We start from the raw sequence: 13,073 nt of genomic DNA on the forward strand, positions 1-13,073 counted from the left end.
GTATACTCTCTCTACATTTTGGTGTTTTTATGGGCTCCTTTTATTAGATGGAATTCTGTTGTTACAGAACATTTTTACCAGTCTCATATTATATATAATATATATTATATTATATCAGTAGAATATATATATATATATCTATAATAATATATATAGATATAGATAGATAGATAGCATAGATAGATAGATAGATAGATAGAAGACTGTTGTAAGAGGAAGTACATCTCAGGTGGTCCTTATAATACATTTGTTGCAACGTTTCAAAACACAAAGGTTTCATTTTCTAGCTGTAAAGACATAAAACAATAAAATTAACATTAAAAGCTCTACCTCGGAATTGATATATTTTCATATATGGTAACCGAAGGGAATTTTATTTTGGTTGATAATAATTGCGTCCTCTCGTGATTCGAACTAGCGGACAGGGGAGAAATCAGAACTTCAGTGTAGTTACCGACTCGGCCAACAACTCGGTAACGTCAATGAAGTCCTGATTTCTCCTCTGTGCGCTGGTTCGAATCCACGATAGGGCGAAATTATTATAAAGTAAAAAGAATTCCTCTTCGGTTAAAATATATGAACATATATTAATTCCGAGGTAGAGCGAATTGGATATTAAAGGATATTTGTAGCTTAAGCATAGATATATATACATATATATATATATATATATATATATATATATATATATATATATATATATATATATATATATACATATATATATATATATATATATATATATATATATATATATATATATATATATATATATATATATATGAGAGAGAGAGAGAGAGAGAGATATGGATGGATATATGTGGGCGTAAGTAATCCTTTGTTCATTCCTTTCTCATTGCAGATATTACAGGATTGAAACTTTCCTATTGTTTTCTGAAGTATAAATATTGCAATCCCCTTTCTCAAAACACCTCCATGGCCGAGAGATTTCGTCGTGGTCATGCAAGAGAAATGTTAATCTGAAACTTGCAAACTCCGCTGCAATTCAGTCAAGCCATAATTTCGAGGATGAAAGCGAAATGTTCGCAAATATTTCCAATGTCAGTCCAGACTAAGTTTTAAATTAGCCTTCGACCTTGTAATTTTGTATTCCTAACCGCTCTGAAGTGAGTTACTTTAACTAGACGTCATTGTTGATTATCGTAATTGAATAAATCGTTAGGAATGAAGTTCTGATTTCATTGTTTTTTGAAACGCCTATTCGAGTTTACGTTTCTATGGCTTCAATCGCCTCTTTAACCAACTTTTTAGCGCAAGCTTTGTCATATCATCGTAAGGTTCTTTAAAATAAAGTCTTTTGAGTTATTAATTATAGCCAAAATATTATGTCTTATCAAATTATTTACACCGGAACATTACTAATTTTCAATTACATGATGTACTGTCGGCCAAAAAACTATTGGCAGAGTTTCATAATTTTTCTTTCACCTGCCTGACGCACGATTCATGCCTTATTTATCGATTTTTCTTTTCAAAAATGGAAGAAATCATATGTAATGACATTAAAAACAGTCCTTGATATCTTTAGAACATTATGTTATGTTATTGTGTAAAACTATTTTCCATATAGCAAAATTGACGTGAACGAAAGTGATAAAAAACGTCATATCACAACCATAGATATACATTACCCAATAGATAGGAGACACCTATCACTAGTAGTATCGCATAGACATAGTCCTTAAATTAACATTTCAATATTAAGTTGAAGGTATTTGAACTATTCCATTTGTTAAATTTTACAGAAAACATTGGAATCTCACAAAATGCTATCAAATATATATATATATAAAAAAACGATATCCTAACACGGTGAACCAGGCGACCTCACTCTATTGCTTTTGATGTTATGTGCACGGGAATCTAATGTCAATGTGTCATTTATCGGTCTAAGAAACATCCCTCGATGAGCGAGAGACAATTATTGCACTGCATTCGGTGCAAGTTCCTGTTGGAGAGATATAAAGAAAGCTTAATAAACCGGAGACGGCAAAATTCAGAACATGGGCCTAGAGGTGGAACACCTCGAAGCACCACAAGAGAGCAAGAGTAGTGTAAATGTTGCTGAGCAACATTCATTGTGAACTTTGAATTCTAGTGCCTCGTCACTATTGCTGAACCAGGAATCATAACTAGCTCTACGCTTATGACTGGTGTCTGTTGAATACTTTAGATGGAGAGGAAGAGATTTTTAAATCTACACTTGAAATCTTTGATAGTTGTCTAATGAATAAGTCTAATGAATAAGCAAACTTATCTTTGATGGATGAGAGATTCAGTTAGGGTTACTCTTTTTGTTTTGTTTTTTGTCGGTGGCCAGTGAATACCACGGATAGGAAGGGAAACAGTTTCAATGATGCATACATTTTTTCTTCAAAACCTAAAGAATACATTTTATTGGGAGATACTTTATTAACATCGGCGTAATCCTTCCATCACTCCTATACGCCACCTCCGCTCTTCTAAATCTCAGGCGACTAGATCCGACTTCTCACTACGAACCCCATCTCGTGAAAGCATCACTAATGATAACGGTTATTTTAAAATTGCCCGCATCGACAACGGACGCCTTAAAATGCGTTTATATTTTCTGTTCAAAGAAACTTTATCTTTCATTCCACAAAATATGTGCATACACTCATGTTACACCCTGTAGCCGTCAAAGAGCAAACCCTTTATTAAAGCAGTAGGTTTTTCTTGGGGGGGGGGCATGAAATAGACTTAAACGAGAACGTCACCTTTCATATTTCTTATCCTTTCAGCTACTTATAATATGCTTATGGTAGTAGGTCTAGGTATACATGTGAAATTGATTTGAATTAATTTCTATTTAGAAGAAATGAATAGCTACAGAAAGATCAACCTAAGAAAGCTTTAATGAAAGTAAGCCTTTCTTAATTATTCGTCAGTTTTGACTCCCACAGCTTTCCAACGTGTCCAAATGAAACAGGATGATATGCAAGGAATTCGATAAAAAATAAGACTGAATTATATTCGTTTGATTTTTTTATGATTGCTTTTTGACTTCGAATAGCTAGGTCTGAGTTAATTATGTTAAGCAATTATGAAAAGGATAAGAAGAAAGGCGAACACGGGTAATAAAACAAGAATAACGGGAATAGTCAATAAAGCAGATTAATTATATATATATATATATATATATATATATATATATATATATATATATTTATAGTCGATTTAATATTCATTAATATTACGTATCCGAGAGAGTATAGACCTAGGCTAATCATGTGGGAAAATCAGAAGTCCAATTTAGGCCCACTAAATGTGTGATGCAAATTATTTTATTGATCAAAGGACAAAATTAGTTTAATTAAACATCGTTTTCAATTAATGTTATCGCCTTGATGTATTATTTGTCGGCTGTAGGAGACAAAATGACAACACCCCAGTGCAGTACGATACGTTGTGTCAAGACTCGAGCGGCAGCAAAGCCAACTTCAAAATCTTCGGTATTCTGTCACGAAGCTAGAGTTGAGAATAAAATTAGAAATCGTGGACCCATCGGTATATATTTTTCTTACTTTGCAAAATAATTATCTTTAATAGTTGGATAAGTCTACTCTATTCTAATGTAATTTATTTCAAGTATAGCGCCTTTGAAAGGAAATGTTATTTATTGTTAAGTAAATAATCGCATCTGCATATGGCAATGCAATATTTCCATAACGAACAATGAATTAAGAAGCTACGCCAATTCTTTGTTGGCCGTCTGTACATCTATCGTTCTCTATAAATTATGATTCAGTAGGAAAACTGAATAACCATGCTCAATAACAGATCTTTAAAGTCATGCGCGATGACGTAATTTTTGTATTATATTTGTGGAAAAATATTTTCAGTCTTTGAAAGGTAACAATCATTGCTGGCTAGGAATACTTCCTCTGTCTCCCTTTCCGTTATTGTATCAGTCTCACTATCAGAAATTGATACCGATCGGAAAAGGTCTTTCATTCCTCCTCACCTCTAATCCTTGGATTAAAAGCTGATTCTTCCCCGGAAGATATCCCCATTGTAGTGTAATCGGCTTACGCATATAATGTTATGAGCTGATTAACATACCCAACAGTCCAGTAGTACTCCGGAATTTATAAAAATAATAATTACCTTCACTGAAGGATCATCGATAGTACTTCAGTTTTCATAAGTTCACTTTGCCATTTACCTTATGTATCTTTCACACAATCTCGTGGTTTCTGGATCTGAAAGCCTTTCTCTTTCAACGCTTCTTCCACACTGTTTAGCCAGTAGTTTCTTCTTCTGCCTCTTCTCCATCCTCCGTACACTTTCGAAATGTAGAACCTTTTTCTACAGCTTATCATCTTCAATCTCTCGTTATGAGCAAACTACCTTGAAAATACAAGTAACCTTCTCACCTAATTATCGTATGTCTGCATTTCCACCTACTTTTCTCTTATTCTACACATATTTTGTAAGCATTTCCTTTTGTAAATATTTCCTTTCTACAGCGTCCTTGGGTATTTTATTTTTATATATAATGCTTCGGAAATACTCAGAGTACTTTGTACCCCTGGCAACTTAATTGATAATGGATAGCTGGAGCCATCGTCCATTAGGCCATAGGAAAAGGTATTTAAAACCCTAATATATTTTCGATTGATGTAAAAGCTGTTTTTGTCATTATATTCAAATTACAATTTCTCTCTCTCTCTCTCTCTCTCTCTCTCTCTCTCTCTCTCTCTCTCTCTCTCTCTCTCTCTCTCTCTCTCTCTCTCTCCCCCGGTTTATATCTTTTTATCTATTTAAAATGATGCCAAAAGCACCTAATGTATGAGGAAGTGCTCCTCTAAACCATGTCAGTTATTATTCCTCGATATTGATTTCAAATATTATTATTATTATTATTATTATTATTATTATTATGATTATGATTATTATTATTATTATTATTATTATTATTATTATTATTATTATTATTATTAAGAAATTCAGTCTCGTGAAAACAAATTGTTAAAAATTTACAATTAAAATGTAAAATTATTTTACATTTTCGAAAGTCTTTGTTTTTTTTTACATAGAAATATATTTTGATATAATGAATATATAATTGTGGATTTTTTAACATTATTATTATTATTATTATTATATTATTATTATTATTATTATTATTATTATTATTATTATTATTATTTTTAGTATTATTATTATTATTATTTTTCAGAGAATGAACCCTAATCATATGGAACAAGCCCACAATCAAGGCGGGGAATACAGAAAGAAACGGAGATTAAGTAAAAGGATATAAAACTGTATCAAGAATGCTGAGGTAATGTTTCTCGTGTTAATCCTCAGTCTTTCTTCTTCAGGGACAGGCGAGGGCCTAAGGAATTCTCTTCTCATTGATTTATCCTTCGTCGAGAACGCATCGCCATGAAAGACCAGAGGTCAAAGGCCTTCTCCCGGTAAGTTTTCATATATAATTTTTTTTTCCGGTTATAAAACCTTCACCATCGCTTGTACTATATATATATATATATATATATATATATATATAATATATATATATATAGTATATATATATATATATATATATATATATAAAGTAAATATATGCTTAAAAAATCGCAGTAGATGCACGTGGGCTTCATTGAATAAGCGAATACCACAGGAAAATGATAGTCAGAAATCCAAGCGCTTTCGTCTTTACTAAGGCATTGTCTTAGTAAAGACGAAAAGCGCTTGGATTTCTGACTATCATTTTCCTGTGGTATTCGCTTATGTATAGAAATATATATATATATTATATATATAATATATATATAGGTATATATATATATATGATATATATATATATAGGTATAATTGTCTGTACGAATGTAAATGTTTATTCATGCATATAGTATACTTACAAAGATGCGCGCTCACACACACACACACATATATAAATGTATGTGTTTCTGCATGTATGTATATATATATATACATATCTATCTATCTATCTATCTATATATATATATATACATATACATATATATGCTGTGCAGTGTGACTGAGCTTTGAAGTATTGGAAAAAGTTTTATAGCTTCATGCGTGAATAATGCTTGCTGAACATTCTGGTAGAACTGTACTTCTCTAAGTTCGAGGCTGTTTGATAACATGAACATACAATTTATACTACACATACATATCATATATATATAATATATATAATATATATCATACATATATATTATATATATATATATTTTATTTTATTTTTTATTAATCTGTATAGATAAATATGTATTATATATACATATATGTATATGTATATGTTTTACTGTTCATGGTTATTAAGCAGCCTCGAACCTAAACCAGTACAGTTCTACCAGAAGGTTCAGCAAGCATTATTCACGCATGAAACTATATAACTTTTGCCAATACTTCAAAGCTCAGTCACATCGCACAACATGCTGCTAATGCCAGTAAGTAAATTCCTTGATGACTGACAGCCTGTCTGCGCGTTAGTATGTATGTCATCATGATATCACTTATACTTGTGATGTATACATGTTGTAACTGACAATGAAGTTGGAGATTTATGCTCTTGATGGACCGTCGAGACAACTCCGTGTACACTGAGTTTGGTGCAGATGTTTTAGGTTCCAGGGTACTCGGTGATTATTCCCACTCATTTTATTGTTAGTAGGAATATGCATATGTATCATCAGGTAAAAATGATTTAATATTGGCTCGTATTAAGAACGGCAAGATCATTTCGGGAGATGATTTTGGTCAATGTTAGCAGTAGTAGCACGGTGTTTTGAGAGTTCTGAATTTTACGGAAAACGCTGTGGAAAAGCGGATAACCTCCGTTGTACCTTTAATCTCTGGTGACCGAAATGTTCTAGGTTTGGTGCTAATCGATGACTGTAATAATCACAAATCTTGGATTTATTTTTGACTTAGTACTTGCTGATGTTCAATAGGATTTTCGAGAACGTAGGAACTTAATATCAAAAGTAGCCTTTTTGAAAATATGTAGCTGGAGTAATTAATAATGTTCGCTCTTCATTGCTCTTCATTGAGCTAAGGGTAGCATGAGTGCTCAAAGTAATTATGCATTGGAAGAACAATAATCAGGTAAAATAAGTTATTTAATTTTATACTTTTATACTGTTCATTAACATTCAAATTGCTTGCTCTTTTACACAAGTGACCTACTTCTTGATCTGGAAAATTACGCGTTACTGACCTGCAGCGCCTTGAAGGCGATAAAAGAAAAAAAACTGCAGTCTGCGTTTCATTCGAATGATTAGAATTGAAGAGCAAATGCTTGAAAAGGCTTCATGTAGACCGAAAATATGAACTCGGTCTGATCTCTGTACTCTTACACCTAAAACTGGTCTGACGAAAACTCAAAGAGTTTGAAAACAAGACCTTTCAATATTTCCTTTTTATACTTGTTTTGATAATATCCCTAGACAGGTCAAGCCATTTGGTACTGATTTTGATTTTGAAAAGCGACGGACAATTAGGAACATGCTTATTAAAAAATTTCTGGGAAATGAAGGCGGATGTATCGGTAGGGCTCCACATGGAGAATGTCATGAAATATAATTCGGAGAAAGTGGGAAGATGCTGACTGCAGAAATGAAACAACATAGATATGCTATAAGAAAAATTAAAACGTTAAATGCATTATTTGCACATATGGAAAAATTTACTGGATATATTACGCCTATTCTGTACAACCGACATTCTATCGTTTTTGGATGAAAACAGAGTTCAGAGTTAATCACGGTTTTCATCTCTTCACTCAGTAGCCTCAATTTGTTATATGGATAAAATAAAACTGTAACAAAGGGAGAAAACCTGTTATTTTAGGTTATAACCTTTGCTGCTTTTGCAGTGCTGCATATGATATATGCTCCTCTCCTTTCATTATAATATTTTTTGAACTTGGGCTTTCAAGGGTCACCCTCTTTTTTTCTTTCTTTCTTTTTTGATAGGTTGAGCACAATAATTTATTGTACTGTCATCATTGAAAATATGCTTTCCTCCCCTCTTATTGAACCATTGATATATTATGTTATTTTATGTTGACTGTACCATAATACGTTCTGTGCAATCTTCCCCTACTTTCTACTCTCGTCCTTCTCTTGTTTTCTTTCCTTCGTCGAGTTTTTTTCGTTAAGTTTTCGATTTTGATTTTACCCTCATTTTCGGTTTTAATTAATGTCGACTTTGCGTAACAGTATTTTTTGCAGCATAAAGACACGAAAAGCTGAAGTATATGGTTTGTCGAATACTAAGAATTCACCATTTGGAGTTTGCATCTATCCCAGCGGTAGTGAACTCCAATTGCTGGCTTTCCAGTCCCTTTGTTTCCATCCACTTTTATCCAGCGAGATTCCTTAGACTCTTCGACTACGCGAGTTTTTTTTTTCTCTCTTTCTCCTTGCAAGTCTTTCTATTTTCGTTTCCCGAATGTTTTCAGTCTTATGGAAAATGTTGTAAAGCTTTGGATTTTATAAGGCTCCCTCTAGCGCACGTGTCTTCCTCGTCTTACTCCTTTGTATGATATCCATTTAATTCTAAATTCGTGTGATGTCCCATCGTCTCAAATTATATTAATTAAACGATAATAGGTTTTTTATGGCCGTTTGAGATAGCTAGCTCTTTAAATGGAATTGCAAAATAGTAGGATTTCTGTACGTTTCTTTACGGTAAGATGGTTTCCTTCCTAACAAAAGAACATTTCTATCAGTATTTTCCCCGTCACATGATAGCTCTCTTCCTTTAATGATACAGAATATACCATTTACAAAGAATCTCTATTGAACTTTATAACATGGGATTTTTTGGACTTAAATATTTTACCACCAGTAGATTAGTGAATATAACTGATGTAGCAAAGCGGTATACATTTTAATTTTGCCATTCATGTCATGTTTATATTTACTTTTGTGTCAAAAGGAATAATGCTTGAAACAAATTTTCATCTGTAGTTATAATGGTTGTGAATTAGTTTCACTTTCCGTTGGTGATACGTGTTAATTTCTTCTACCCTTCCGAGTTGAGCGAATTGTTTTTAAATTGAAAATAAGGTATCCAAGGCAGGACGGCGAAGGAAAACGGATATGCCCTGAGTTTCCAGAACCAGACAATAATTACATGGATGACTGGAAGCAGTCATTTAGGTCTCCTAAGAAGAGGTTCTGGTAAGACAAGGAATGGAAATAATTTGGGATTAACTCTTCAATGCTTTACAAATGTGAACCCTCACAAATTTCTTAGAAAGTTATGCAAACTTAGAACTTTAAGTGTGTGCGTACATATATATATATGTGTGTGTGTGTGTTGTGTGTGTGTGTGTCTGTATACATATATATGATATACGTACATATATACATACTTGCATACAAGCTTATAGAATCCTTCTAAAAACGGACATCAGGACAAAGAGAAAATATCAGTATATTTCGTCATACCTAGTGAAATGAAGATACTTTGTGTATATACGTTTATAGAATGTATGTTCGACTGTATTATATTTATGTATGTATGTATACATACATAAATATATGCATAGATTCACACATAAATGCATAAACACACGTACATACTACACACAAACACATACATAGATGCCCTTTGGAAACGGATGTCGGGACAAGAGTAGAAGTCAACAAATGAAGAAATTGATTATACAGATATAATAGGAGTAGAATATTAAAGGATTCGTTGAAACAAGCTGTCTTTAGGAAAAAAGGGGAGGAGAATATATTTCTGGAATATGTCAGGCATTGCGTTCAGGGAGCGAAAGACCCTATTGTTGTTGAAGGCTGTCTTAAAGTTCAAGGATACGTGTTCGAAATGAATTTGTTTGCCAGTTTCTTTTGTCCTCTAATCATGTGTTGATAACTGAATTCGTTATAAGGGATATAGGTTTGTTGCCCTTTGAGGAAATCGCTTGAGAAATAGTGGCTGTAAATTTTCCAGCTTTGGGTGTTATAATCGTCAATAATGAAATAAATTTCGTTTGAATTTTGCTCAAGTTATAGTGTCCCAATCTTACTGATTGAAATATGCTGTAATTGTTACACAGAGAGAGAGAGAGAGAGAGAGAGAGAGAGAGAGAGAGAGAGAGAGAGAGAGAGAGAGAGAGAGAGAGAGAGAGAGATGGCACCAGAGTCATTAAGTTTTGAATATCATTATTATTTGCCTGTTGCATAAAAAAAGAAGTGGTTGAACCATTTGTCAAATATGTCCTTATAGAGTAGATTCGTATTACAGGCACGAAAACGGGTTAAGACTACAAATTTAAAGACAAACTTCCATAATTGGAACGTGGAACGCAAGACATTGTAGACGCTGATATTTGAAAATAATTGTTGCACCAGGAAAATGTTATTAATGGAAATGCTGTTAAACTGACATAATTGGGATTGAAATGAAAATGGGTGTAGAACAACTTCAAGCATTTTCTGTAAGCCACACAAACACGCATAATACATATGCATATATATATATACACTATTGGATCATCAATTAATGCAATAATTGAAAATTCCCTGTCTAAATGCAGGAAATTTCAGTAGAAAGTCGATAAAGTCTTCGACGCTTTTCTCTCACCGTGCGTGACAAAACATTGCGTATTTTCTCCGGGGTACTTCACGTCAATGAACTGAGGTCGCGAGTTCGTGCTCACACACGCGTTTGCGTGAGAGTTGGAGGTTCCAAGGTTCTCTGTCCCCGTAGAGACTCTGGCAACCAGTATGTGGTCTGACCCGGTAGCTCCACGAAGCACCTCCTTGATAGTCTGCGCACGGCCCGAGCTTAGCCAATCTTTTCCAGTTGACTTTCCCTATACCTCCGTATTGTATTGTAAGTTTCTGACCAAGAGCGAAAAAAGCATTAGTTTGTTCAGTTTTGTCGTTCTCCGTCTGCAAAAAAAAGAAAAAGGACGAGTTCACAGGAAAAGAAGTGTTGATAACTTTTAAAGTTTGTGACGTGAAAGTCTGCGCTACGGTGAATTTTCTGTACGAAGTTTCCATTGAAAATGTTCGATGCTTCTGCAGGCATGAGTTAGTCATTACTTTCATGCAGTATTTAAAAACGAAATGTGGTGTTATAAGTGTTCCGATGTTAATTACTGGTATGTAAATGACGCATACATGTTAAAAGTGTCTGTAAATAAGTAATCAATGTGAGGGAACACCTTATGCCACTACTTTCGTTTTCCGTGTCATTATATACGTAGTCATACACATCAAGTTTAAATGATTTAATCAACAGTCTGGAGTTGAAAGATAGGAGTCAAAAGCGAAAAACGTGTAAAACAGCGGATTAACAATTATGACGTCATCTCATCTGAAACTTAGAAAATGAGAAGAATTGTAATGTAAGGAAAAGTGATTTTGTACACATGGGCTCTGAACGAGTCGCTCTCTGTGACAATGGCGAGAGTTCTCTCTAAAGACGCCGTAACGTTCATCTTCAGCAGCTGTCAGTAATGGAGAAGGAGGGGGACATTCTTCAGAGCCCGGATAGGCTTCCAGAAGATTTAGGGGCCATGGTACAGGACACAGAGGGCAGCGCTGACATGGAGCCCTTCACAACGGGTGTCCCCTGGCCAGGCCCGTTTCTGGAATGCCTCTTGCAGGCGTCAGTACAGCTGAACCTCACTGCCGAGTTGAAAGATCAGTTGCAGAGTTTTGCGAGCTTGAATTACAGTCAGTTAACCGACGATGAGCTTTACTTCCATTTGTTGAATGACACGGCTTTTATGAGGGAGACCAACGGAACTCCCTTGTGGAATTCCGTGACTGACTGCTTAGGCCCGGCGTCGCAGGATAGGCCTTACTTGTTACCGTGGTGGCAGCAGCTCGTTTGGACTCTGGCTTTCGGTTCCATGCTGGTCGTGGCTGTTGGAGGAAATGCCATTGTCATGTGGATTGTCATTGGTGAGTACAAAGCTTCACAAATATATGTAAAATCAAATGAACTGTTAACAAAACAAATGAATAAACATATGTATATATGCATATAAATGCAGACATATAAGTCTGTGTGTTTACTGACTTTCTTGTATAGAAGATGTGGTTTCTTGGGTTATAAAACCTTCCATTTCTCAGCAAGAATGATTTTTTGCTTACTCTGGGAGTAAGCCTGCAAACTATTTTGTTGTTGTTGTTGTTGTTGTTGTTGTTCTTGTTGGAGGAGCAAGAAACCTCTATGGAAGAGCCTAAAAAGGTCTGCAAACGGTGTTTCGCATTGAGTTAAAGATAAAGAAATTTTAGGATAAGATATTTATGATTATTCAATAAGAGTGAAAATGTAAAAAATAAATAATGGGTGTGTTCAACAATACAGAAAAATTATTTGTAATAACACATAGCATATTTATTTTAATTTTCGTTTGCTAAACAAGGCTTTATTTAATCATAGATTTTACCACGTTTTGACTTATTTGGTGTGCTGGATTTAGCTATGTTTTTGTTAAATTATTTTGTGTTTCCACTTTTAACTGAGAGTATACATATTTAATTTGTGTCCATTTTATTTGATCCTTGGTGTTAGTATAAGTAGTACTAAGTATGAGTATGAATTACGAAGACCACTTCACGTTAAGTTAGGAATATAATGTTTACAACTTATGCGTGAAGTCGCATCACGCCTTGATATGTGATGATAACTCCAAGCCCTACAGTAGCTGACTGTGACCCACAACAGTCATCTGACCATCAGATAAATAATTCAGCACTTACATCAGAGGCACAATGGATCTTTAAGGAAGCAATTGCAATCAGCCACCCCTTACAAGTGGGATTGATCTCGGATGTCTTTGTTGGTAGCTGAGGTCATTAGCCACTTAGCCACAGGCTTTTAGCCTTATAGTATATATATATATATATATATATATATATATATATATATATATATATATTCACATATATATATATATATATATATATATATATATATATATATATATATATATATTACATAGAGTAACAGAATCCATTTGCTATGCCTTCCAGATGTGGTTATGATAGCCAGATATGAGCGCTATGTTGTATAGTAGA

At 34.0% G+C, this 13,073-nt stretch overlaps 1 protein-coding gene across 3 annotated transcripts in view; it reads left to right on the forward strand.

Moving 5' to 3' along the window:
- Positions 1-13,073, forward strand: part of LOC135207672 (tachykinin-like peptides receptor 99D) — a 498,955-nt gene that overhangs the window by 108,899 nt on the left and 376,983 nt on the right. For 2 of the 3 annotated variants that reach the window (XM_064239514.1, XM_064239515.1), the window contains exon 2: positions 5,370-5,465. Coding sequence is in view for 1 of the 3 variants with exons in the window: in XM_064239513.1 (XP_064095583.1) it covers positions 11,501-11,951 (451 nt within the window). In the remaining 2 variants the exon portion in view is untranslated. Of the gene's footprint in view, positions 1-5,369; positions 5,466-10,822; positions 11,952-13,073 lie in introns of those variants that run through there. The other variant, XM_064239513.1, reaches the window with a different exon arrangement.

Source organism: Macrobrachium nipponense, chromosome 34, assembly GCF_015104395.2.
Source record: "Macrobrachium nipponense isolate FS-2020 chromosome 34, ASM1510439v2, whole genome shotgun sequence".
NCBI lineage: Eukaryota > Metazoa > Arthropoda > Malacostraca > Decapoda > Palaemonidae > Macrobrachium > Macrobrachium nipponense.